At 36.5% G+C, this 27,886-nt stretch overlaps 1 protein-coding gene across 3 annotated transcripts; it reads right to left on the reverse strand.

Moving 5' to 3' along the window:
- LOC103485768 (PH, RCC1 and FYVE domains-containing protein 1-like) lies at positions 1 to 23,831 on the reverse strand. Of its 3 annotated transcripts, XM_008443470.2 has the most exons (10): positions 23,092 to 23,831; positions 22,484 to 22,570; positions 21,399 to 21,488; positions 21,053 to 21,133; positions 20,620 to 20,784; positions 18,703 to 20,519; positions 18,418 to 18,547; positions 15,517 to 15,663; positions 1,887 to 2,176; positions 1 to 780 (listed from the first exon to the last, which is right to left on the reverse strand). In XM_008443470.2, exons 1-10 carry the CDS (start codon positions 23,137 to 23,139, stop codon positions 687 to 689), a joined length of 2,949 nt encoding a protein of 982 aa, XP_008441692.2. In that variant the 5' UTR covers positions 23,140 to 23,831; the 3' UTR covers positions 1 to 686. The 3 variants fall into 3 exon arrangements, with proteins under 3 accessions (XP_008441692.2, XP_016899470.2, XP_008441694.2); XM_017043981.2 differs by lacking the exons at positions 21,399 to 21,488; positions 22,484 to 22,570; positions 23,092 to 23,831 and having other exon boundaries at positions 20,622 to 20,784; XM_008443472.3 differs by lacking the exons at positions 21,399 to 21,488; positions 22,484 to 22,570; positions 23,092 to 23,831 and having other exon boundaries at positions 20,616 to 20,784.
- Between the last annotated feature and the right edge of the window lie 4,055 nt (positions 23,832 to 27,886).

Raw genomic sequence — 27,886 nt, forward strand, 5'->3', positions numbered from 1 at the left:
TGACAACAAATAGGACTTTTTTTTATTATTATTCATCGATGTTTATAAGTGAATCTCAACTGATCTCACGAGACAACCCATCTTGAGTGTCAAGAAAACTCGTAAGAATATAAATCTTAAGTAAATGGCTACCATAGATTAAACTCATGACTTCTAAGATAGGTGACCACAAGTGTGGGACTTAGGCTTAAATCTTTAGCATCTTCTCGGTCTCCTATGCCTCAAAATTTTCTAATTAATGATATGAAAAAATAAATAAACACCTAGGGGCTTTTTCCCATCAAATTTCCAGTAGAAAAAATCCAATGTTATAGTAAAAAGCAACAGACTATTTCTGATTGATACCTGCTAAGCTAATTACAGTATGGACTTTCCCCAAGTTGAAGGGAAAACACGAAGTAAAGAGAGAAAAAAGGTGAGCACAAGAGTAATTAAGACACTGGCATTCTAAAAGGGAGTGTTGAAGGTTCGAAGCTCTGTAATTCTTTCTAATTCCTTGGCTACATTTTTAATTGTCTAATATATGAACCTAAATGTTAGATTTCGCTGATCAATCCTCCAAGTCAGGATCAACGGAAAGATTTAAGGGGAGAACGTCAGTCCAGAAAAGAGAAAGAAAATCACTAGAAGTGCTTTCTCATTGACTTGTTTTCCCTGGTCAATCCAATTCGTGCATGGACAACTTGTTAATCGGTACTCTTTACTTTGTGCCGCTCGCATACCTTGGCTCCGAATTCCGCCCACCATTTCTCGGCTTGTGCTTCTGTAAAATGTCTTCGACTGCACACAATGAAATACAGGAAAAAAACTTAGAATATGCTTTTCCTCGCTGGTTAACTGATAAATGAGATTGTTGGTACCATAAAATAGCAGCAATAACACTTTTGAATATATGTAATCAGGGCTGATTAATTTTGTATATAGGTACCTTTAGGTAGACAAAATTTAAGTGGATAAGAGAGGGTGGGAGAGGAAGCCTATTGGCCATAAAAATAAAAATAAAAAAGGATGATTTTAAATCAGTGACACAATTGACTTTAAATTGAAGCCAGCAAACTTTCATACTGACAGGCCAAACAGGTCAGTGAACAAGTTCAAGAAAAGAAAAAAATATGTGTTAAGAAGATATTTGAAAGGTTAAACTTATCTTATGTTAATCTCAAACACCAGGTTAGGATAAACTTAGTTTTTTCAAATAGATTTATAACAGTCACTTTCGTGATACTCTTAAATGAAAAAATATTTCTATGATAACATAATACAACACTGGACTAAAAAGCTTAATAGGTCGAATAGTTTAGAGTAAATGTAATCTTTTGAATATATTTTCAATACTCTAAATTGAAATGAGACAAGAGTTAAACTGAATTATATTAAAGATCGCTATTAAACTCAAAAGTTAAAACTATTACGCTAAAGTGAATTTAGATTTTTTCATTAAATTCTTGACAACAATTTCTCATAAAGAAATCAAAACACCGAATCTTTTAATACACCTATAGGTAGTTGGGGGTATATAAACTCTCTTTATTACCATTATAAATGAAATTTATTTTTCTTCTAAAAAAATTTTTTAGAAGTAAACAAGAAATCAAGAAGAGGGTATAACTCTAACCTACACAACAACGGTCTCCTATCACAAAGCCAAATTATATGTGAATATATATTACAAACAGTTACCAAGCAAACCTTACATTTTATCAAAACCCTATAAGATAAGGTGTCAACTAAAGTATTAAGTTAAGGGGTTACGATGAGGTAAGGAATTCCAACAATCAGCACTAGAAAGATATGGATTGATGACAAAGCCATCATACTATCAAGTAAAATTTAATGTCATGTAAGCGCTCAATAAACTTTCACAAAAAGGGAGCTAAATTTAGTACCTGAAACGAACTCGTTTCAGCTCATTGAATCCTCCAGGCAAAGCAGACAAAGTTATATACACGCCTGGTTCGTCTTGTACAACCCATTCTGCCTTCTCGTTTACTGTTTTGATTCCAGTTGATAAGGTTTGACTTTTTGAAATGCCATTCGACTCCAAACGTGAGTTTATGCTCATTGAAAGGCTCTCGGTGGAAAGCTGGTTCAAATTACTACCATTTTGCCCAGAAACAGTGCTAGAGTTAACAATAGCAGTTTGTGCCTCTGGCATTTTTTCAGCCATCTCTTTTAACTGCAAAACAATTAAGGGAGAGAATAGAAGTCATGCATAAATATTAACTAAAATATTAAATACTGATAAATTCTTCAAATTAACACTCATACAATTACATTAATGAATCTGTAGATTTAGTGGTAAAAATAAACTTATGAATCTTCAAAATATGACTATCCTCCAGATGGTCTTTTGTACATATCGTATTTAGTCTTTTCTTTCTTGTAATTGAGATAAGAACAAAAGATTTAAGAAAAACTATTATTTAGATGAAGAAATATTCCAAGTAATTTTGACCCTCTCGAGTAAACTTAAGCCTAAACAACTAAAAAATTGCTTCCTTCCACCCCCACCCCCCCCTCCCGCGCACACATACATTCTTTATAATCGTCTGCTAGTAAACTTTCACGCTAATATCAACTATACCCTAATAAAATTTAACATGATAAGACATACTGTATTATTTTTATTAGTGAAGGAATATAATTCTTTTTCTACTTCCAAATTTACTGCATGAAACTTGGTTTTGACTCATCAATTACTTCTTTAAGAACATGTGGCTAATCCATCCATCCTTTAAGACTTCCTATCCTCTTGGTGAGACGTGAGAGTTAATGAAAAATGGAAAAGTTTCAACATTCTTAGAAAGTTAAAAAGTCTTAAACGTGCTTGGTGTAGCCATGCAAAGCTGGTCTGCACCTGATCTTTATAAATCCCTTGATGGATGGCTCTAAATTCGACCGGTTCACAAAATGAGTTGGGCATTATTGCTATTTTATGTTGGGCAATCTGGTCGAATTAGGAATAGTTATTGATTGAATAATCTGACTCCAGATCATATCTTGAATAGCAAATGGGTCCTAAAGTATTTCAAGAACTTGAACTCCTTTCTTTGATCCAAAAGTGGGAAGTGGGTCCTCGTTTGTCTGCTACCTCCTCAAAGAAATGCAGTCCATTCGCCTGTTTCTTAAAGTTGGATGTTAAATGTGGCTTGGAAGTCTGTTCCTCCATCCACTGGTCCAAGTGCTATTGTCCAAAATTCTGATGACGGTTTGAAGGTGATGGTTCATCTTTTTATGTGGATTTTGAAGCCCTCGTGGCCGAAATTCTTGCAGTCCTTTTGGGGATTTGACTGATAACACCAATTTCATGAAAATTTGTTAGTTGATTGTTTGCAGATGATTAATTTGATTTCTAGCAAAACACAGTCCCTAAGTGAGGTTGGGTGTTGGACTGAAGAAACCAGGGATGTGTCTAAGCATTTTCATTTCATTTCTTTTATACACGTTTCTCATTGTCATAATTCGTGGCTAATAAAGTTGCTAAGCAGGCTAGGTCTTGAAGATTGACAGAAGTTTGTCTATGACTTCCTGTGTTGATCTAGCTGTATTGGACTGTTTTCCTATTTCTTCCCTAGTGACGTAATAATATTGGTTCTGTCAAGAAAAAAAAACGCTTAAAGGTGCTTTTAAGAAGTGGAATATGGGATCTTAAGAGAAGGAAAGCAATGTTCCTGATGAGGCAGAGCTGGCACACATTTATTTGAATTCCCAAAAGTTGCAGAAATCTCAACAGTTGCATTAGATTTTCAATAATTGAATCTGACCCTTCCACTTCCATCAAAGTTAAGTAATTTGTCTTTTCCTCTCTCAGCAAATCCGGATAAGCATTAATATTGAGATCTTTTTGCATTAAATACGAGGAGAGAAGACAATGTCGGTTAGTACTCTGAAATTCGAACTCATTTTGCATTGTGTGTGATGACAGATGAGTACTTTCCAGAGGCACCCAGATCGTACCGCTGTATTGTGGGATTATTCATCAATCATCTTGTGTTGATACTTCACCCAAAATGAAGTTTGCTTAATGAAAGAATAGACATCTTGAAACTGCAAAAACATTATCATTTCAAATACTTGAGCATTTTTTCGTTGATGCTATTTCCACTACTTGTTTTCTTATAATTGGACGCATTGCTCAATTCTCCAAGTTCACATTCCTGATCATGTTCTTTTTCCAACCGTCTTTGTTTTCCATTGAAGAAAAATATCGGGTTGAATGTGTGTAGTTTGTTGATCCCAAGATTCACCACAAAACTAGGTGGCACATAAATACCTCTTCTTCAAAACCTCCATTGAGAAAAACATTCTTAATTGTTGATTGGCACCAATCAAAATTAACTGCAACAAATAATAGAATTTTTATAGAATTAATTTTACCAACTAATCCAAATGTTTCTTTGATAATCAATTCCATAGGTCTAAGTGAATTCCTTTGAAACCAGTCTTGCTTTGTACCTTTCGATACTACCATTAGCTTTATATTATACGGTGAACACACATTTGGACCCAATATTTTCTTATCTTTTGGTAGTTCAGCTATGTCCCATGTACAATTTTGTTTCAGCGCAATGGAAGATGAACAACCCATAGCAGCCCCTAGCTTTTGCTAGGGTTCTTTAGGGTTTCAGAAAATGATTTGGTGTCTGGTGCTCCACTTGGAGTGAGTTGAGTGTTATCAAACAATCTATCATGTCATCATCTACGAGCTCCAATGACTACCTTCGACAGCCAACTCCGAAATCATGCTGAAAAGGTATGCTCTCTTATTCCTTTTAGTAGGAAATGGTTTCTTAAATAGAAGAAACATCCATTGCAGTTAAAGAAAATGAAAAAAAAAAAACAAATATAACACAATAAATACAAAAAAGATTTAACAAAAAGAAAAAAGAAGAAACATCCATTGCAGTTAAAGAAAATGAAAAAAAAAAACAAATATAACACAATAAATACAAAAAAGATTTAACAAAAAGAAAAAAGAAATAACCAACAAGTCTCTTCATTTGGCTTGGTTTGTTTTGGTTCGGCTAGTCCCTTAGTTTCTTATGGTGCTCTCTCACTAAATTTTTGTGCTTCTTTGCTGGAAGTATTCTTCTTTTTGATCCATGCTCTTCATTTGCTGTACTTGTCTCCAATATTTGTCTTCTATATTCGGAAATTTTGTATTTTTGGACCAATAGTCTCTTTTCCGTAAACCTAGACTTTCTATCTCTTTGTTTTTAGAATAGCGATGCTTACTTAAGGTTGTTATCGTGGTTTAATTTGTAGCAATCGGAAATAAAGAGTCATCGGCTATCCAAATTTTCTCATTACTGGCACAAGGAATATAAGAAACAAAGTACTCCGAAAAACCTGTCAAGTGATTTGTGACCATGGGACTTGCGCACCCGACAAAGGCGGCACAGGTGCTTTCTAACCATTTGGCTGGTGGGTTGGCCCACTGTGTAGATCAACGGCTTCTGAATCTAGTGGAGTAGTTTTCCAATGGTGGTGTCCACGGCGGCGGCTTCTGTTTTGGTCTGGGTTTTTTCCTAAACTGTTTTCTAGAATTTCATTGTTGCTTTGCTCTCATACCATATTTGATAGTATGGGGTTCCATCTCAAAAGCAATTGGCAATGAGAGGAGTAACCTATCTACCTTATAAGGAATGTGAGTCTCCTTGGTTTTTTCAATGTGGGACTCTTAACATCTCAATAGTTTTCATTACTATCTTCATTCTCTCCACAATAACTTTGGCTACGACTTTATAAGCTAGTGTTGTGGGACTGATTGGCCTAATATCTTTAACTAGCACGGCATCCTCTCTGAATCAAACAAATAAAATTCTTCTGAATACAAGCATTAAGTCGACCATTCTCATGAAATACTGTGAAGAGGGCTTGATTCTGTCTTTCACCAAATTCCAGTGTTTTACAAGAAATTCAGTCGTGTATCCATCCAGTGCCACGGCCTTATCCTTCCCAAGGGCTTTTATTGCTGAAAAATTTTCAGATTCTGAAAAGCTGGCTGTAAGCCTAGCATTTTGGCAAGTGGAAACGCATGGCCAATAAAAAATGAAGGGAATATATCTTTTTCCTGGAATTATTTTGTAAAGACTCATAAAAATACAGTATAATGCCTTCAATTACACAGAAAGAAATGATGACCACTCCTTGATCATTAACTAATTCAGGGATTAAGTGTTTCCTTTTTTTTCTTTTTTGCTGCTAGGAACCGATGGAAAAATTCTGAATTTTTATCTCCGACTTTTAACCAATTCAGCTTGCAGTTCTGAATCTTGTGACTTTCTTCGACAAGATAAATGCTTATTAACTCGGCCTTTAAAGAGTTTCTATTCGTCATATCCCCTTCACTTATCCCAATGGTTTCCGCCAAGACGTCCCACTTATCAATATCCCCTAATAACTCTTTTTCTCTTCGCCTCTGAGTTTCACAGAATTCTGCATGCCACGATTTTAGAGCTATTTTAGTCATTCTCAAATTCGCACCAAGGGCAGAGCCTGCCCACCCATTAATTTCTGTTCTGCCCCAAGCATCTTTAATAATACTGTTAACAAGCATTTATATCCAACCAACTTTGCGAAATTGAAAACGAGAAGGCCCCCATTTCACTGAACCTGCTTCCAAAAGAATAGGAAAATTATCAGAAAATATACGGGTTTGTCTAAGAGCCCTTAAATTGTCGAACTCTTCATCCCATTTTTTATTAATGAAAAAACGGTCAAGAAGGATCTAGCAATTGAGTTTCCCTCCCTTGACCAAGCGTATCTTCCATTTTGTAAGGGGTCCTCCAGATTGTTTACCGCCTCAATGAACTTATTAAAATGCCTCATCCCTCCTGTTACTCTGCCGTAAGGAATTCTTTCATGTGCCCATCTTGTTATGTTGAAGTCACCTCCAATACACAGCCTCGGGGAAATGTTCTGCAAGGGAAGTTAGCTCAGACCAAACAAACCTCCTTTCTCGATATTCATTTGGGTCATAAACATTTGTCACCCAACAAAGCTTTTTGCTAATAGAGATGCATTTAACTGAAATGGAATACCCTCCTCTTATAGTTTCAACAACCGAGATTTTGCTTTGATCCCACAACGTTAACATTCTACTAGATAATCCATTTGATGCCACAAAATCCCAACCAATGTCTTTGGAGCTCCATAACGATTTAATAAAGGCAGCATCGAAATTCTCTTTCTTGGATTCCTAAATCAGTACTATGTCCAGATTTACCTTCTTGAGAAATTTCTTGAGGGTGATTCTCTTATTCAAGTCTTTTAGTCCCCTTGTATTCCAAAAGAATATCTTCATCGGTAGGCAGCCAGCCAATCAGAAGGATAACGAACTCCAATTAAGCCAAAATAACTCCACAATCCTTGACCACAGTTAGGTGGGCAGGAATATCCAAAGACTTCAATGGAGAGAAGCAGGACTCGAAACTTAAATCATTTTCATTAGCAAAAAGGGTAATGAGATTCTTGCCAGAGAGCTCTTCAATAGCTGACTCTTCTTGTTCCTTTATCAAATCCTCCGAATCTTCACTGACGCTAATTAGGGAGTCAGTTTCCACCTGTCTTCTTCTCAGTAGAACGCCTCGGTGGGGAAATTGGAGTTTCTAAGCTTTTAAGAGCATAAGCATGAGATTTGAACTATCTGGATCAGAAAGCTAGAATTTACAAGCATGTTTTATACTACTTTATACCCAAGTTATCTAGAGATCATTGAGACCCATTAGGGTTGGTATTGTGCACAGAGATAATTTTACACTAAGGTGAGGGCCCTTATTGGGTGCCTAGAGTTCCAATTCAGTGAGAGCCTAGTAGCATTCATTTAATTCTGCTACTATGTACCGAGTTTCAGCGAAATCAGGGATCTTGGTATCAATTTGATTCTACCATACCCGAGTTAGATACAGACAGCTCATAGATGGGTATAAGAGTAATGAGAAAGTTTTATAAGCTTATGCTAGGCCTCCAATCACTCAAGTTTACAAGAGAAGGGATAAAAAAGGGAATTCCACCTAGACAGCTTGGTAGTTAGGATGGCCAGTGGTCCTCATGACTCGTGGCAGCAGGAACGTAGGAATATATATATGAGTGTTTTGTGTTAGGGTTCAGGATTTTTGTCATTATGCATTTTGTGTGAACCTTGTTCATGGTGGAGAGAGCAGCCCTCTTATTTGGCTAAATCCCTTTTGTTTAGATACTCTTTTGTGGCTGTTGAACTGATAATTCAATATATATATCTAAATACAGTTAGTCTTTCCCTTAATATCTTTCTATGCATTCTGCTGGAATCTTTGTGTGGTTGTGTGTGCTGTTTGGCTGATTTATTTGAAGGTAGGATAAAAGCTTAACAATTGGTATCAGAGCGAATCGACACCCTGGGGAGGTGGAAGAAGATGACGCAGAAACTAATTGAAGAGCGCTTGGATGCTTCGGAAGCTGAGATCGAAGCAATCAAAAAAGAGGTTCAACGAATACCTGTCCTGGAGAAGACAATGGAAAGATGCACGCCATGTTAACCGAAATGTATGAGGATCGCCAGAGACGGCTAGGAGAATCTAAACTGATCGGAGTAAGTACTAGAAAACAAAAAATTCGAACTGAAGACTTGGTCGAAGGAGACGAGGAAGGGGAAACCTCTTTGAGTTTAGAAACAGGGGCAGTGCAAGATCGTATAAAACTTAGAAAACTGGAGATGTCGGTTTTTAACGGAGAAGACCCGGACGGTTGGATTTATAGAGCAGAACACTACTTTCAGATGCACCTTCTGAATGAGCAAAAGAAGTTGAAAATCGCAATAGTAAGTATGGAAGGGAAGGGCCTATGTTGGTTTCATTGGGCAGAGAATAGGAAGCGTTTCCGATCATGGAAGGAATTAAAAGAGAGAATGTACAATCATTTTCGTAATAGGGAACATGGAATGAGTTGCATGCGATTCTTGGCAATAAAACAGGAGAGTTCGGTGGGGGAGTATCTGCAGCGGTTTGAAGAGTTATCGGCGTCGTTACCGGAAATGAAAGAAGACGTTCTGGTAGGGACCTTCACGAACGGGTTGGATCCAGTTATTAGAACCAAAGTATTTGCAATGCGGGTCGTGGGCTTGGAGGATATGATGGACGCGGCCCGATTAGCCGAAGAGAAGTTGGATATAGCTAGGGCTTCGCAAGGCCCATACACTAAGGATGGGAAACCGACCCAAAAGCACCCGCCAAAAATTTCGGAAATCCCTTCGACTAAGATCCTGACATTGGCTGAGAGGATTCCCACGAGTTCAAATCAGTCGAGCAACCCACAAAACGTTGCGGCGGGGAATGGTGGCCGGCGAGAAAACAATTTTCGAAGGTGGACGGATTCTGAACTGCAAGCACGACGTGACAAAGGGTTGTGTTATCGGTGCGACGAACCATTTAGCAAAGGCCATCGCTGCAAAAACAAAGAGCTTCACCTCTGCGTGGTCGCGGATGATTTAAAAGATATTGAGATGGAAGACAGCACGCACGAGGGAGAAATGGTTGAAGTCAGTCCGGTGGTAGAATTATCACTAAACTACGTTGTGGGTTTGACAGCAACGGGTACGTTTAAGGTGAAAGGAACTGTTGATGACAGAGAACTCGTGATCATGGTGGATTGTGGAGCCACCCATAATTTTATCTCCCAGAAGTTGGTAGAGAGCCTCAATTTACCCATGGCTGAAACAACAAATTATGGGGTCTGGAAAAGCGGTGCAAGGCCGAGACATGTGTAAAGGCATCACCGTGGGTCTGCCAGTGCTAACCATAGTAGAGGATTTCTTGCCGTTGGAGCTGGGTAACTTGGATATGGTGCTGGGGATGCAGTGGCTGCAGAAGCAAGGCGCAATGACAGAGGATTGGAAAGCCCTCACCATGACTTTTGTTGTTGGAGACACTAAGGTAATCCTAAAAGGGGACCATTCGCTGACCAGAATGGAAATATCCTTGAAGGTATTAGTTAAAACGTGGAAACCGGACGATCAGGGATTTTTAATTAATTTTAGAGCCATGGGCATTTCGAAGGCTAACCAGGAGTTAGTAGTGACAGATTCAATGGAAGATTTCCAACTAAAGTTTGAACAACTACAACAGGAATTCAGTGATATATTTGATATGCCCGACGAATTGCCCCTCCATAGGATCCAGTTGAAAGAAGGTACGGATCCCATAGGATCCAGGAGTTAGTAGTGACAGATTCAATGGAAGATTTCCAACTAAAGTTTGAACAACTACAACAGGAATTCAGTGATATATTTGATATGCCCGACGAATTGCCCCTCCATAGGATCCAGTTGAAAGAAGGTACGGATCCCATTAATATGAGGCCATATCGTTACCCACATGCCCAGAAAAACGAGATTGAAAGATTGGTGAATGACATGCTAGCTTCGGGCATTATAAGACCTAGCACCAACCCCTTTTCCAGTCCAGTTATCTTGGTAAAAAAGAAGGATGGGGGATGGCGGTTTTGCGTCGACTATCGTGCTCTAAACCAAGCCACTGTACCGGATAAGTTCCCTATTCCCATGATTGATGAGTTGCTGGATGAGCTAAATGGAGTGAGTATCTTCTCTAAAATAGACTTGAAATCTAGGTACCATCAAATCTGGGTGCGTGATGAAGATGTACGCAAGACAGCCTTCAGAACACACGAGGGCCATTACGAATTCCTAGTCATGCCCTTCGGCCTCACCAATGCACCCGCTACGTTCCAAGCTCTTATGTATCAGGTTTTTCGACCTTGTTTACGTAAATTCTTGCTGGTATTTTTTGACGACATTCTTGTGTACAGCAAAGACGTGGAAGCACATCTAGAGCATCTCATTGTGGTATTCCAACTGTTGAGAGCATTGCCTTTTTGCTAACGGGAAGAAATGCCATTTTACAAAGGATCGAATTGAATACCTAGGCCATTGGGTGTCGGCCAAGGGGGTTGAAGCTGATCAAGAGAAGATTAAGGCTATGTTAGAGTAGCCAATACCAAAGAATGTAAGGGAGCTTCAAGGGTTTTTGGGGCTGACCAGGTATTATCATCGGTTTGTAGCAAAATATGGCGTCATTGCTACACCACTTACGAAGCTGACCAAGAAGAATAATTTCCGTTGGTCGGAAGAGGCAACAAAAGCATTTGAACAACTTAAGAGAGCCATGGTAACACTTCCGGTGTTAGCATTACCCGACTTCCAACTGCCCTTTGAAGTAGAAACAGATGCGTCAGGGTTCAGTTTGGGTGCTGTATTATCGGAGAACAAAAGACCAATCGCGTATTTCAGCCAAAAACTCTCAGAAACAGCTCGTGAAAAAACTGTTTACGAAAGGGAGCTGACGGCCATAGTGTTGGCAATGGAAAAATGGCGGCACTACCTATTGGGTCATCGTTTCGTGGTATATACTGATCAGAATGCGTTGAGGCATATCCTGGAACAAAGAGAAATAATACCCGGTGTACAAAAGTGGTTGATGAAGCTGGTGGGATTCGATTTTGAGATACGCTATCAAGCTAGACCAGAAAACAAAGCCGCGGACGTTTTGTCCCGTATTCCAATTGAAGCTGAGTTAAATGTCATTATTGTCCCCTCTTTGCTGGACATTACAGTGATCGAAAGGGAGGTGCAAGAGGACGAGAAATTAAAGGCAATATTTGACAGAATTGTGGCAGATCCGGACTGCATTCCCCATTATACGGTTCGCCAAGGTAAGCTATTTTATAGGGGCAGATTGGTTCTCTCAAAGACATCGAGCTTCATTCCTACGATATTACACACTTTCCATGTCTCGGTCATTGGGGGACATTCCGGACAGCTACACACCTACAAAAGGATTGCAGCTGAATTGTTTTGGGAAGGGATGAAGAATGACATAAAGCAGTATGTAGATCAATGTCATGTTTGCCAGCAAAACAAGGTCCAAGCGTTATCTCCAGTCAGGCTGTTACAACCTCTTCCTATTCCTAACCGTATTTGGGAAGATATTTCCATGGATTTTGTGGAGGGTCTACCACATTCCAAGGGGTTCGACACAATATTGGTGGTAGTTGATCGCCTGAGCAAGTATGCTCATTTTGTTACCTTAAGTCATCCGTTCTCGGCTAAAATAGTAGCTATGGTGTTCATCAAAGAGGTAGTGCACCTCCATGGATATCCCCGCTCGATAGTATTCGACCGTGACCAAGTCTTCTTAAGCCACTTTTGGAAAGAGTTATTCTGATTGCAAGGGACCCACCTAAAGCGGAGCACGGCATACCATTCCCAAACCGATGGACAAACGGAGGTCGTTGACAAATGCTTGGAACTTTATTTAAGATGTTTTTGTAAAGAGAAGCAAAAAACATGGAGTGATAAGGTTGCGTGGGCTGAGTATTGGTACAATACCAACTACCAATCGTCGATCAAAAGTACCCCTTATGCGGTAGTTTATGGACAGCCCCCTCCTCCTATCATTTCATATGGTCAAAACGGGACAACTCCAAATGATTTGGTGGAGCCTCAATTGCAATCTCGAGATAAGATGCTGGCAGCCTTGAAGAGGCATTTACAGCATGCCTAAGAGCGAATGAAGAAATTTGCAGATGTACATCGCCGCGACGTGGTGTTTGACATTGGGGACAGGGTATACTTAAAATTGCAGCCTTATAGACAGCAGTCAGTAGCGAAAAAACATTGTGAAAAGTCATCGCCAAGGTATTTTGGGCCATATACTGTGTTGGGTAGAGTGGGAGAGATCGCCTACCTACTGGACCTTCCAGAAACTGCCAAAATACACCCCGTTTTCCATGTATCACAACTTAAGAAAGCGGTAGGAGACAAACATCAAGTCTATCCGAACATTGCAATGATCAATGATCAAATGGAGTTAGTGTTGGAACCGGAAAATGTGACCCAACTTTGTTGGAACGAGGCTCAACGTGATTGGGAATATTTGGTACAATGGAAGGATCAACCAAGCCATGAATCAACATGGGAGTCCTACGCGGTGCTTAGGCATCAATTCCCAAATTTCCACCTTGAGGACAAGGTGGCTCTTCTCCATGGGGGTATTGCTAGGCCTCCAATCACTCAAGTTTACAAGAGAAGGGGTAAAAAAGGGAATTCTACCTAGACAGCTTAGTAGTTAGGATGGCCAGTGGTCCTCATGACATGTGGCAGCAGGAACCTAGGAATATATATATATATATATATGAGTGTTTTGTGTTAGGGTTCAGGATCTTTGTCATTATGCATTTTGTGTGAACCTTGTTCATGGTGGAGAGTGCAGCCCTCTTATTTGGCTGAATCCCTTTTGTTTAGATACTCTTTGTGGCTGTTGAACTGATAATTCAATATACATATCTAAATACAGTTAGTCTCTCCCTTAATATCTTTCTGTGTATTCTGCTGGAATCTTTGTGTGGTTGTGTGCTGTTTGGCTGATTTATTTGAAGGTTGGATAGAAGCTTAACAGCTTATTTGTTGCTTTGCTAAGTTTCCTTTTACATAAATTTATAAAGCATGTTTTGTTTAAAAGTAGTCACTCAATGGGCTTTAGCTCATGATTTCAAATGTGTTCCACTTTTCAAGTAGAGATCATGATTCCCGAATCTGACTTACTGCTACTTTACCTCTAGTTTAGGGTTTTATTGTATGTCATAACTTTGAACATGCATTTTGGATTGTGTATTTACGTGAGGGTTGAGTTGACAGTTATGAATGTCTTGGACTACTAAACCATAGTCTTATGTTTGTTTTGTGTAGTGTTTGTGTTATTTTGAGTACTAAACCCTAGTTTGGTGTGTTGTTATAGGTTGTGCAGTTATATTAAGTTTGTGTAGATGAGTACCTTTTATGTTTTCTGTAGTTGATTCTAGACTTAGATTTAGAAGTTCAGTAGTTGTTAGTGAGTGTCGTAGAGAGAAGTACGATATTTACTGGCTTCACGCCTTCTCTAAGGCTTAGAAGGCGTAGAAAAGGGAGTTTGTGAGCGGGTATGAAATTTTCAATTTTCATTATATCAATAAAAATTTTATTTCCATCTCGAAAGATTAGATTACCTTTGTAACAAGTTCTGCAAGATTAACATATATGCTTAAGCTTGAGGGGGCAAAGTGTTACAGTATACATATAAATCCTAAGCTTATAGTTTATTGTCCTTTATTGTAATGTTATTCATTCTTAGTTTAGGACTTCTAAGCATTCCTATAAATATCGAACTCTAATCAGTTTGGAGCTCTCTCATATTTGTGGGTTTTACTGTAGCACCTTGCATTTAGAAGGAGGATATGAATGAACCAATATCACATCTGAAGAAGAAGAATTCCGAGGACATAAAAGTAGGGTTAAAAAAGGCAGGGTTAAAAAAGGCAGGGTTAAAAAAAGCTTACAAGAATTGAAAATGACTGCCTATACCAACAAGGTGCACATGCCTTTTTAGTGGCTCAATCATAGAAACTTCAAAGTTAAGTGTGCTTAGCTTGGAGCAATTTCTATATTGGGTAACCTTTTGGAAATTTTCCGAGGATGCATCTAAGCAAGGACAAAACATGCTGAAAGAACCCTCACTCTAATAAGCCTTTAAGGCAAGCAAGGATGAAATTGTCAGGTCATAGGGAATGCAGGGGAATGTTGGGGCCTTCAGTTGCCAAATCTGAATTTGAATCCAAATCCTAGGTTTGGTGCGTTACACTTACATCCAAGTAAGTTTAGTTATAGTTAAGAAGAAAAATTATAACCAATGAACACCAAATAAAAAAAAATGAAAAAATAGAAAAACCAAAACCGTAGTTGACACAACCAGATCTTGAATTCGAAATGAGTGAAGTGCAGTGGAAATATCAAGAGCATTGCCCTGAACCATCAAATGCCAGAGTAATCTCTCTATTAGTTTCCTAATTTCAAAAATAAGAATAAAAAAAATCGAACAAACACAACAATATCTGAACTACCAATTTGAAAGACTACAGACACCCTCACACACACAGGAAGTATTGTGTTATCGAAAGAACCCAGATCTTTCTTTTGAAATAGAAACAAAGAAAGGCAACTTAACAATAACAAACAAAGAATTGGTTTTTTCTCTACCTCAGACTGTAATGTTTTCAGTTATCCTTATTTCACAGGAAAAAGGAAAAAGTTGTAGGCTTCGGATTGAATCTAAAAGTAAAAGAACAGGAAAAAAAAAAGAGCAGAAGAAAGAACCCACTTACTTATGGCATGGGAAGCTTTGAAAGGAACATAATTTATAAAATGCTGGGAAGATGGGATGTAGTTCAACATAGTTGCATGTAATAACAAAAGAGGAGTATGGGCATAAGTTTTAAAGTTTATTAACGATGGAAATGATATTATGAAGGAAGCTAACTGAATAACAGCTCCTTTCCTTACTACTTCTGACCATATATATTTGACAATTGACGTTATTAGTAAAAGTGGGAATGAATATGATGGAAAGAAATAGAAAATGATTTAACAACCGTTATGAAATATAATAGAAATGTTCTTACAAAATCTAACCATAAATAAAAGACTCTAACCTGAGCCGCAAGGGATTTAATAACTTCCTTGGCTGATTTGCATTTTTCAGCTTCATCTGCAGCTATTGCAGTAACCTCCATCAATTTCTTTGAGGTCTTCTCGAGTTCAGCTTCAAGATTTTTGGATTTGCAAGTGAGCTCTTGCACCTACAAAAAAAATTCTAGTCAATGATCAGAAGTGCACTCAAAGCAGAGTTCAAAAAGTAAAACTAAAAATAGCTGAAAGTTCATTAACGTGGGCCATGTCTTCAATCATTCACATGCTTTTTTCTTTTACACTACTTCCTGACTAAATACAAAATAAGCTAAGGCCCAACGAAACAGGACATCCTACCAACTTTCTGGCCCATTTCTATTCTTGTCAAAAAGGATACGATTCCTTGCATTAAAACAATAACAAGAGACTATTCTCAAAATAGAAAGAAACAAAAACATAAAATTAGGCTGAAAAGACAGAGTCAATCCAAATTAAGCATAAAAAGATTGGGATTCAAGTCTCTTGGACACTTAATTCAGAACTAGTACTCTCCTTAGATTCAAGAAAAAGCCAAATCTTCTGATTGATGTTGTTAGCTTAAACGTTAACTTTTTGGATGTTTTGTCTTCGTCATCATGATTATTAGTGGAGGGCAAAGATCCTTAGGCAAGAATTATTTGGGTTGGATAGTTTTGAAGCAGCCAATTGCCTCTTCTTGGTGTTCCCTTCTCCTTTCAAACCGAAGCATGTGGGATACAAAATTTCCGTCTGAAGTGGGCGCTTTTCGACATAGTGTTTATATTTTCTTTGTATTAATCTCTTTACTAATGTGCCAATGCTTTGTTGGTTTGGTTCTTTTGTTGTTTCTCCTTTGTGATTGTTTGTAGGTCGTTTTCCCTTTTGTATTGCCCGAGTTCATCTTGGTTTAGTTTGTTAGGATGGTATTGTCTTTTTCTTATTTTGCTCTTAGTATAATACTCTTGTACTATGAGCATTAGTCTCATTTATTATTAATAAAGAGGCTTGTCTCCGTTTTTTAAAGAATCCAAATTAAGCATAAATTCTAGATGGAAAAGTCATCAAAAAACATAGAGAGAGAACACCAAGTGGAGTCATTAATTCAAGTAACTTCATATTAATCAACCCGTTTAAATTATTTATCTTGAAAAACTCTAAAATTTCTCAAATAAAAAATCAGTAAGGAAAGCTTTCACTGAGTTTATCCATAGAAATTGAGAATTAAGCTTCAAAACCAACAAAAGCTGCATGGCATTGTCTTTTAACATTTCAACAAAGACCAAGAAAAAACAACGGCCACAAACAAGACTTGGGAAAACGATGCTTAGAGCCCAAATGCTTAAAAAGGAAGTGCAATGAAAATTGTTGGGAGGACTCCAAAGACAGAATTCTATGGACCGAAAATACAACCAATCTTTTGTCAGACAGACCTTGCCAAAAACTGAAGATCAAAATCTCTTCCTCTTTCTGGATTATATTAGTACTCAAGGTGTAGCTGTTGATCCCTAAAAAGATTCGAACCATAAAAGATTGGTCAGCCTTAGCCCTCACTACCGTCAACGATGTTCAGTGCTTTCTAGGTTTTTTGTTTTAAAGGAAATGAGCCTCTTTATTCATATAGATAGAAAACAAAAGAGACTAGTGCTCTAAGTACGTGAGTATTATATAAAGAACATAAAGCATAAAGCAAAAATATAGGAAATTCATCAAAGATTTTAGTACTTTGGCAGCACCTTTAACCAAATGGTTCCGAAAAGGTAAATTTATTTGGACAAAACTTCAAGAGGATAGTTTGGAAAATATGAAATTAAAATTATATTCCACTCCGGTTTTGATACTTCCTGGTTTTAACAAAGTTCATCAAGTGGTTGCTGATGCTATGGGCAATGGCATAGGAGCAGGACTATTTTATCTGTAGAGAACCACCCAATTGAGTACTTTAGTGAAAGGCTGAGTGAATTTAGACAAAAGTGAAGCACTTATGAACGAACAAGAACTTCACGCCAGCGTGAGAACACTATCTTCCAAGTAAGGAGTTCATACTTTTTACCAATTGTCTATCACTAAAATACCTCACACTCAATGACACATTAACACAATGCACGCAAGGTGGATGTACTTTCTTACAAAGTTTTGATTTTCTCATTAAACATAGAGCTGGAAATATAAGTAAGGCCGTTGAAGCTCTAACTAGAAAATTAGAAAACACTCTTTATTAGCTTTACTAAAAGGAAAAGTTGTGGCCTTTGATATTTTACGCGATATGGAAATAACAGATTTTTCTCATACTTGAGCCAACTGTGGCCATGCCATTAAGTACTGACGACTTTCATTTGGTAGAAGGTTACTTGTTCAAAGGAAATCTCTTATGCATTCCACATACTTCTTTAAGGGAGGTCCTCATCTGAGAATTACATGCTGAAGGATTAATTGGCCACCTTGGCAGGGAGGCCTTTAATTTGGTATCTAACATATACTTTTGGGGTCAAAGCCAAAAGGACACATAACTTTGTTAAGCATTGAATTGTTTGTCCAGGCCATGCACAAAATATAGCATTGAAGGGGTCTTATATAGTGTGTATATATATGTTATTGTGATTGTCCTTAATCGTATTACATTCCTAGCTTAGTGTTTCTTTGTACTCCTAAATAATATTCAACATTTTCCAAATATCGAGTAAATCATGGGGCCTCAGTGACGAATTTTTTTGTAAATATTCGAAAGGTCATATTTTGTTAGATTGGAGAGACCCTTCCACTAGGGTGCCCCTTTTATGGTATTTTCTTTAATGCTTTTGTATTATTTCTTTTCTTCTTTTTTTTTTTTTTCTCTCCATGTAAGTTGGTTTTTTATCCCCAAAAAAAAGACAAACAAACAAACAAAAACAAAAACAATAAGGTTTTACCTGTGCCCTCAAACTAATGATTTCCTGGGTTAAACTGTCATTTGCACGCTTAGAATCCTCTGAAAAGTCTTCAGATGATCGAATCGGGCTTGATGTTCCCAATACAGGAGATGTTGCTCGAGAAGCTAATCTGGAAGCAGGAATAGAAACTTATGATACTTATTTAAGAAGCTTTATATGGAGGGATAAATTCTCCGGAGGAATTATAAGCCCTCAATTTAAAATGCTCCCATATAAAAATGTGAACAAAGGACTACTTTGTCACTGTTGTTTTACATTAAATACCTGGAGTGCACGCTTTCAGCATTATTAACAGCACCAAAAGATGAAAGTCTAGAGAGTGTTGCTTGCAATTTTGGAACCCACGTCTCTTTGTCCATAACACCATTAGATTTATAATGCATATTTCCAGTTCTGGCCCTAGAATTTTGTGAAACAGAACTGGATTCCATGGCCTTCTTTAGCTTATTGAAACAATCATCGCACACTCGATACGGCTTATTCAAATTTGGGGCTAAAGATGCCTTCAGGGATTTTTTGCTGCTGCATGCTTTGCAGAATACTAGACCACAGTTGTAACAGTTGTGACGCTTCCTTCTGAAACCAAATGGGTTGTGACAACCAGAACATACAGAATGGTCAGCACTTGATACCCATTTATGAAGACATATAACAACAGTGAAGTTTGAACCACATGCAACATTTTTCACTTGCTTATCTTTCAGGACATCTACAATGGTAGGTGTATTTCTGTGATTGTTGTCTCCATGTCCTAACTGCCCATTTGAACCTTTTCCCCAAGTATAAACCTCAGTTTTGGAGGTTAATACTGCAACATGATAAGAACCACAGGCAACCTCTTCAACAAAACTGTTGGCAATTTCACCTTCAACACAAGTAGGAATCTTTCCATTAGCTGTAGCACTTCCTAACTGGCCATAAGCAGTACTCCCCATTGTATATACCCGTCCTGCCGATGTTAAAGCAACTGTGAGATCATTGCCACATGCCACTTGACATATATTTTCTTCAATCAATGCAGCTACACATTCAGGAACAAGTCTAGGCTCATTATCTCCATGTCCAAGCCGGCCTTTGTCTCCATCACCCCATGTGTAAAGTTTTCCAGATGAAGGATTTGCTGAAGTACCTGAATCAGAAAGTTCATTAATTGCTTCAACAGCAGCAGCAGTGTGCCAAACACCACAGGCAACTTTTGTTGTTCTAAGCCCTCTCAAAGTTTCCACTTCCCGTGGAAAATTTGAAGTAATATGATCCCCATGACCCAAGGCTCCGAAAGAACCATCCCCAAATGTGAATAACTGACCAGCTGATGTCACCACAGCTGTATGCCACACTCCACAAGAGATATAAGATACACGAATCCCCTCCATCTGACCACTTACCTTTTGTGGAATCCAATGACTAACTTCGCTACCATGACCAAGTAGACCATAATTATGAGTCCCGTCACCCCAACTATAAAGATCCCCTGAAAGTGTTACGGCACAAGTATGGTACTCTCCGCATGCTACTAGTTCGACATTCATGCCACTGAGAGTATCAATGATTTTTGGATGAGAAACATCAGCTTCTACACCATGCCCAAGCCTCCCACCTGACTCCTCACCCCAACTAAAAATCTCACCCTGTCTGGTAACCAGCACAGCATGTCTGCCACCACATGCAATACCCTGAACATCTAGAACAACTGTTGACTCCAATGCCTTCGGTAGCTGAGCGTCCAGCTTGGAGTTTAATGAACATTGGCTGCCAACCTTGTTCACACCACCACCCAACAATCCATCCCCTATACCTTCTCCCCATATATAGACATCCCCCAAGGCATCAAAATCTTCTGGACATGATCCTTGACTTGATGAGCTCACTGCACTGGATAAACTAACTCGAAAACCCTCAGATGCAGAAATTCGGCCATTTGAGTTATCTACAAGCGCAGTTGATAGAGAAGGATTGACAATTGACTTGGGCTGGCTAGTACCCTTGGAAACTGCAGTGTAGGTTAATAGTTCAGAAAATGCTTTCCCTAGTCTGTTCTGTCCAGTATTTTCGTAAGAAACCCCATCAAGATCTCCAGGATCCTGTCAACCAGAAGAAGTGAAAAATGTGAATTAGATCTACATACTAAGAATAACGGACAAGAGTAGAGATTGAAATAATTGTAATTATCGTTGTACAGACACATGGTGTAATAGATGGAGAATTCCTTCGCATGCGCGCATGCGGACTATCTGAAGATACACTCTCACATCTTGATTCAACTCTCCACTTGCGATGGTTTCCTCGTGTGATCAATGCCTTCAGACCAACAAACCAAACTTCAGCTTCATCCTTGTCTTTACATATCTGCCCATCAGCAATGAAATTGGTTTGTTAAATTTTCATTCAAGTTTCTAAAAGTAACTGCAAAACTTCTTCAATTGTCACGAATACAAAGATATTACAAAAATGCTAGCATGCGTGCAAAATAACAACCGGATACAGGAGAACTTTAACATTAGTGGTGACTGGTGAGTCAGTCTTACAAAACTGTCAGGACCATATGTCTAAATGGGATAACAAAATCAAATAGGAAAAAAAGAAAATTCAGGGAATGAACACCGTAATCTCTTACCAAATCTAATGATCTATCATTATACAAGAGTGAAAATGACTGGTACTCCTTTTCGGGTTGTGGATGCTGCTGAAATATTGCCTGAAAAATAAATACACGCATACATCCTCTTGAAATTGGAAAACTAAAAAATGAATATAAGGTTTACAAAACCAGATGAGAAATCCTTTAAAGACATGCTGAGTAGGTATCCTGAAGGCGGAATTTCCAACGTTATACTGAACTTACGCATTTTGGTAAATGTTTTACGGATTTTTTCTAAAATAAGAAGCAACAAAAGCTAGTTTTGATATTTTATTATTCCCAGACAATGACTTAGAAATCAAGGATGTGTATGTAAACTTACAGTACGTTGGCCAGGAATGATCTTTGAAACCAAACTTAATTTTAGCTGCTTCTCATCTTTTCCAGAGTACCATAGTAGTAAAGACTCATCCTGTTACATTTAAAAGGAAAAAGAAAAAAAAAAAGGAAAAAGACATCCTGTAACCAATCCAGTAAAAAGAGAAAAGAAAACATAATGGCATTACTTAGTCTGGTTGGAGTCCGGATAGACAACTATAGATGCCTCAATGCATGAGAACGAATAGGATATAGTTTTACGTTGGTTACAATTTTTTCAGTTTGACATTCTACATCATCAACAATTAATTAGGGGCAAATATTCATCAAAATCAGGACATAACTAACTTCCAAAGGATTGAAATGCTGCAATTACCTTGATCTTTAAAACTGACTCAAAAACATAAAACATGATCGTTACTGTAGCAAAGTATTACATTTAATAAACTCGCTCAATGTTTCTGTGAAAAGTTGTTTACATAAGGTTTCAGCCTTAGAGAATGGAGTCATGGACAAAATGCACAATCGGGTACTGCAAGACATGAGAAAAATAAAATGAGGCTACGTACGCTTTACCAACACTACAGGCCACCAAGATAATTCTATGACAGTGCAGAATCAATGAGCTCTAGCAGTAACAAAAGCTTTTTGTTTTCAATTGTCTAGAATAATCTGTAACGACCTTTTATAAATAGCACCGATGCAACTTTTTGAAAATAAAAAGGAAAATTAATAAACATAAGAAATAACGTTTATTCTCTTACAGACTAATAGAGTATAGACAGTGGGGAGAAATCAGGTATGAATATTTATGCTTTACATAGTTCAAAAGCCAGAGGGAACAATAAGAAATAAACGGGAACATAGCAAACTGCCCCCAACATTCATTCTCTGGTCAGTAGACTCAGTACAATCTTTTGACATCATTTGCCTTCAGTAATATAACTACAGATAAATTATTTTCAAATTCAAATAATTACTACTGAAGAACCGGAGCTTTCGATTTCACCAAAATATATAGATAGATAGATAGATAGATAGATAGATAGATAGATATTATAATAATTAATTAATTAACAAAATTCTTACACTTGAAAGCCTGAAAGGGCAGAACTTCGGCTTCCCCCTCCTTCCATATTTAAGTAAATGTGCCCCTTTCTTAAGTGCTATAATGGCCTATAAAAGTCAGACGGTAAAGTTCGGCGTGAGAAGATGGGACAACAAATGAGAGAAAATTATTATTATTGTTGTAGACTTTTTTCTCTCGAGAAAGTTGGAAGAAATTCTTCAGTGGAACAATTAGAACATGCAACAGAAGCCCTTGATAATTCATATTTGTTTGCAGGAGAACGATGGACGAGCTATATTTTTGCCTTATGACAACATTATGTCATAGTTTCACGTTAAGAGTAATTGTTAATGGCTGCAGCATTACGTCATTTCTCAAGTGAAAACATCTGTAATCAAGAACTTGATTTTGAACTTGCCACTCTACTTGAAACTTCAAATCAGAAATATATCCACGCGACAAACGATAATTCATATTCATAGTTCAGAATAGAGCAGTTTGAAGAACTGGAAAGGAAAAGTTTGCAACGCCTTCACATTTTTAAGCAGGGCCATATATATATTCGTTGACGACACTAAACGGATAAATAAAAAATATGAGGAAAAAATTTGAAAATAATAAAACCAACCTGCTCGATATCCCTCTGGGCGAGACCAACTTTCTGGGTATCGGCCATTCAAGATGCAGAATCAAGCGCTACTCTAGAGCAGACCAAACATCCATTTGAAGAATAAACCCAAACGTAGTATCTCAAGAAACAATCGCTGTTCAAACTTTGCGCCATGAAAAGCATTCTACTCGTCCTCTCGAATGAAAATACTTGCGAAAAAATTTCCTCACCGCATGAAAAAAAAAATTCCAACACAATGCTCAAACAGCTCCTCCACTGGTCACTATTCAGCTCAGACACAGCTGAAACCACCCGCATGTAATCTCTCAAAGGAACCCTAAAATACGCATAGCGAGAAATCTCTACGAGTCTCTTCGATTATCCACAGATTATCAGCGGAAGAAGACCATTTTAACCAAATTACCCCCAATTTCAACGTTGGTGGTTAGAATTCATAAACATTGCATTCAACAATGATGCATTGATGGGAGCATTACAGATTAATCCAATGTCCACGAGAATGAGCGCCAAAAAGATTGCAAAACAGAGCGTGAAATAAAAGAAAAATCAAAGAGATCTGGACCACCTGGGAGGTCTTCAATGGCTTCTGAAGGAAAATTCCCGTGGCATTGAGGAATTTTTGACGTGCGGCCTTATACCTGCGCGCTCTATCGTCTGTTTTCTCTCTCTTTTGTCTGTATCGAGTTTTTTGATTTTGGAAGGACGAAGATTTTAACTGTTTTTTCTTTTTCTTTTTTTCATACATTTTTTTTTTTAGCTCAATTCCAAACGACTTCTTTATATATATATATATATATATATATATATATATATATATATATATTTATATAGTTTTGTATATTTATGTGTCGGAATTGCCATGTCAGCAAAAATGGAATATCTGGGATGTGACAAATTTTTTGTTGTACTTTGTTGCACCTTTTTGGTATTATTTGTATAAATGTCCGCTACAAGACAAATCGTGTGTTTCGAAGGACAACAACAAAACATTTGCCACCTGTACACCTCTCCAGTTCTTTCTTTTGACCAACTGATTTCCCGCCTATTTTCTGTACCGTTTTTATCAGACCAAATTTCGACTCTGTGGATCATCTTCTGTTTTGAAGTTTGTTGTTTTCCTTTCTTTTCTTTTTATTTTAGTTCACCAAACTTTGAGGTTTCCGATCAAGTTATACTTCCGGATTTTATAACATAACATGGTGGTTAAGTCGTTTACTTAGTAAAATATAACAAACTATTAAAATATTTACAATCGTATAACAAAGTTCATAAAATTAGTCATTTTTTAAATATTTCAGGTTTGTCCTTTCATCTTTCTTTTCCTCTACAAATCGTCTTTCTTCCTTTATTGTTCTTTTTTTTCCGCTATGAATTGTCTTTTTTCTTTTCATCTTCTTTTTTTACGTCTCAAATCTGATTTCTTTCTATCATCTTTCTCTTTTTCTCTTTTTTTTGCTCTTTCTTCTTTTCCTTCCTTTTTTTGTCATTTAGATTTGGGTAACCAAATTTAATTTCTTTCTATGGTCTTTTTTTTTTCCCTTTTTTTCCATTGCGTGCATCGTCTTTCTTCTTTTCCTCCTCTTTTTTACATCTTTTAGATTTGGGGTCATGTATAAAAAGAATCTTTAAAAAAATCGCTACAAAAGAATTAAAAAAATTGTTTAGCCAAATCTAATCGATCATGTACCAAAGAATATTGAAAAAAATAAACGATCATTGTAAACAAATTGATCATGTACCAAATTTTGAAAAAAAAAAAATCGTTTAGATTTAGGGTACGATCTATAATCAAATCTAAACGATCATGTAACTAAATTAAATAATAGAATTGAAAAAATAAATCATTTAGATTTAGCTATCCAAATTTAAACGATTATATACCAAACAATAGTCAAATCTAAACGATCGTGTACCAAATATATTACGTGCATCGTACCAAATATATTACGCGCGTTGTTGACTGGGCATTTTTGGTATTTTCCATTGTGGACCTGTGAATTTTTTTCATTTTTAGAATTGTTCTATATAGTGTAAATATTTTACCGCTTTGTTATATTTTTTAAAAGACCCCTACTAATTAGTGGATGTTTTTCTTTAAGTTGTATTTTGAATTAGGATTAATTTTCATACTCATTTTTAAGAGTGTTTGGTACTAAAATAATTTTTTTTCAAAAATAATTAAATTAGATGAAAATTTTCTATTAGATCAAATTATTATTTTTGGTGATGTCTATTTTGGATATATTCCATGATACAACTGTAATAATTTGTTTCATGAGAAAGGATGTCATCTGCAAAATGAAAAAAAATATTTGCACAGGTGTTATGTTTGTTACATGTGTTTGGATACTTTAAGAGAGTGTAGCAAGATAACAAACTTAATTTTTTGTTAGTGGAGATGAACTTACTTCTTCTTGTCACTATAAGTATTTATAACATTAAAACCCTCTTAAACTTATATTCTCGGACCTCTCTCAACGTTTGTATATTTAAAAATTGAAGTCCCCAAACACCCACTTTGAAAATCTATTTAATCTAAAAGTCATGTCACTGTCATGACAGTACATTGTATTTTCTCACACTTCATATTTGTTTCCCATTTTCTAAGATGTTTGAAGTTTGAAGCATACTCAACTTTATCCTCTTTATTACTCTCTGATCTATATACAAGGAATCACCTTGTGCATTCAATTTTGCTTTTGAGAATTTGCATTGAAATATAGAGAAACACATAATATATTTAAACCTAACTTACCAGGATGAAAATTATGGGATAGTATAATGTTTGATTTATTTTAAATGTAATCTTATTATTAATGTGGCCTATGTGCATTACATGTTATCTTATCTCTTTTGGACCTATTATTTTTGTAATGACTCAACTCTTTATACTAAGTTGAGGTCATTACTCAAAAGGTAACAATAACAAAATGCACTTTCTTGAAAAGAGGGAAACTAATACTTTAAAGATAAATAACAATTTTGACAATTTCTTGAAAAGAGGAAGACTAATTTTTTATTAAAAACAGAATATTGAAATACTGATACATAGACGCGAAAGCAAAATTGAGTCTCTATATGGCATGTCACGGATCATTCTCTATCGCTCACCAACTTTCCTCTACCTTTACCTTTGCCTGAAATATTAAACATGGAAAAGGGTGAGTATAAACGTATACTCAGTAAGGGACCCGCTACCCAGTCCCACTAGGTTTCTGTTAACTTCCCATTAAAGTCCCGTAAAGAAGTAACCCCTGAACTGGTGTATTCCCACATGTAATCTAGTGATCCTGTAGGAACACATCTGGTCTTCGGTGAACCCAAAGGAACCCCTAGGATAAAACTGGTATTTCGTGAACTCGAAAGAACACCTAGGACAAATCGATTTTCAGTGAACCCGAAGGAACACTTAGGACAATCGAACTATAAATGACCTCGTCGAACCACTCATATATATAACATCTCATGAGACTGGAGATTCCGTATGACCACACAGTCATAAAAAGGTGGTGATCCCTAGGGACACCCATCTGGGTATGACTCTAATAGACAAAGTTAACAAAACACATATCCATAACATGTAACATATCATAAACATCATAAACATGACATGAATATAAATCTTAACGTCCTTAATCATGTGATTAATATACAATGCATCATCATCAACGTAAATTAGTCATCAACATTATGGATCTTAACTATATCAATGCATAATGAAAAATTACATGCAAGCTCTTAACTTCTGTTCGAATGTCTAGTAGAAAAATCTCTTACTTGTAGATTTAGTACTCCCTAGTTGACAGTAAAAATTCTCCAATTAATTTGATCATAATCATAAAAGGAAAATTCAGTATCTTAATTAATAAAATTAGCAATCAGTTATCATTCACAAATTCTCCCAAATTAATTAACTTCCAAAAAACTTGGAGTTGAAACCAATTCAACTTTATTGAAAAAATACAAGATTAAATATTAAAAAATTAGCCAATTGAACTTTTAAAGAAACCCCGTGTAACGCCCCAAAAATTAAGATAATTTATTGGGCGTTATTTTGAATCCATTTAATGAGAATTATTTGATTTATGTGGGAATTAAAATTAATTAAATATTCCTTGGATGAATATTTAATTAATTAGAGGTTTTGACACGTGGTGTTTGTTGAGTTTTTATTAAATGGTAGGTTAAGAGGATTAAGTAAAGTTGTGGATTTTTAATGTTGTTGAACTTGAATTTAATTAAATAATTATAGATGTTATTTAATTAAATTGTCGGGTGAAAAGTTTGTTGGAGATTTGATAATTATAAGTATATGTGGAAATATATATATAATTATTATGTTAATGGAAAAGATAATTATATTTGTTGAAATATAATTATTTAAGGAAAAGATAGTTGTGTTTTGGAGAAAGGATATTTATTAAAGAAGAAAAAGTAAAATAATTATATTTTGGGAAAATATAATTATTTGTAAAAGGATAATTAATTACTCTGGAGAAAGATAAACAATAATTAATTATTTGTAAAAGGATAATTACTTTGGAGAAAGATAAACAATAATTAATTATTGTAGATGATAATTAATTACTTTGGAAAAAGATAAATAATAATTAATTATTGTGGAAGATAATTAATTATTTTGAAGAAAGATAAATAATAATTAGTTATTGTGGAAGATAATTAATTATTATGTAGAAAGATAAATATTGTTTATGGAGTGAAGTTGTTATGGTTGAGTTAAGATAATTCATGTTGTGGAAGTTATAAGTGATTTATTGGAAAAGATTTGATT

This window comes from Cucumis melo, chromosome 5, assembly GCF_025177605.1.
Source record: "Cucumis melo cultivar AY chromosome 5, USDA_Cmelo_AY_1.0, whole genome shotgun sequence".
Classification (NCBI taxonomy): domain Eukaryota; kingdom Viridiplantae; phylum Streptophyta; class Magnoliopsida; order Cucurbitales; family Cucurbitaceae; genus Cucumis; species Cucumis melo.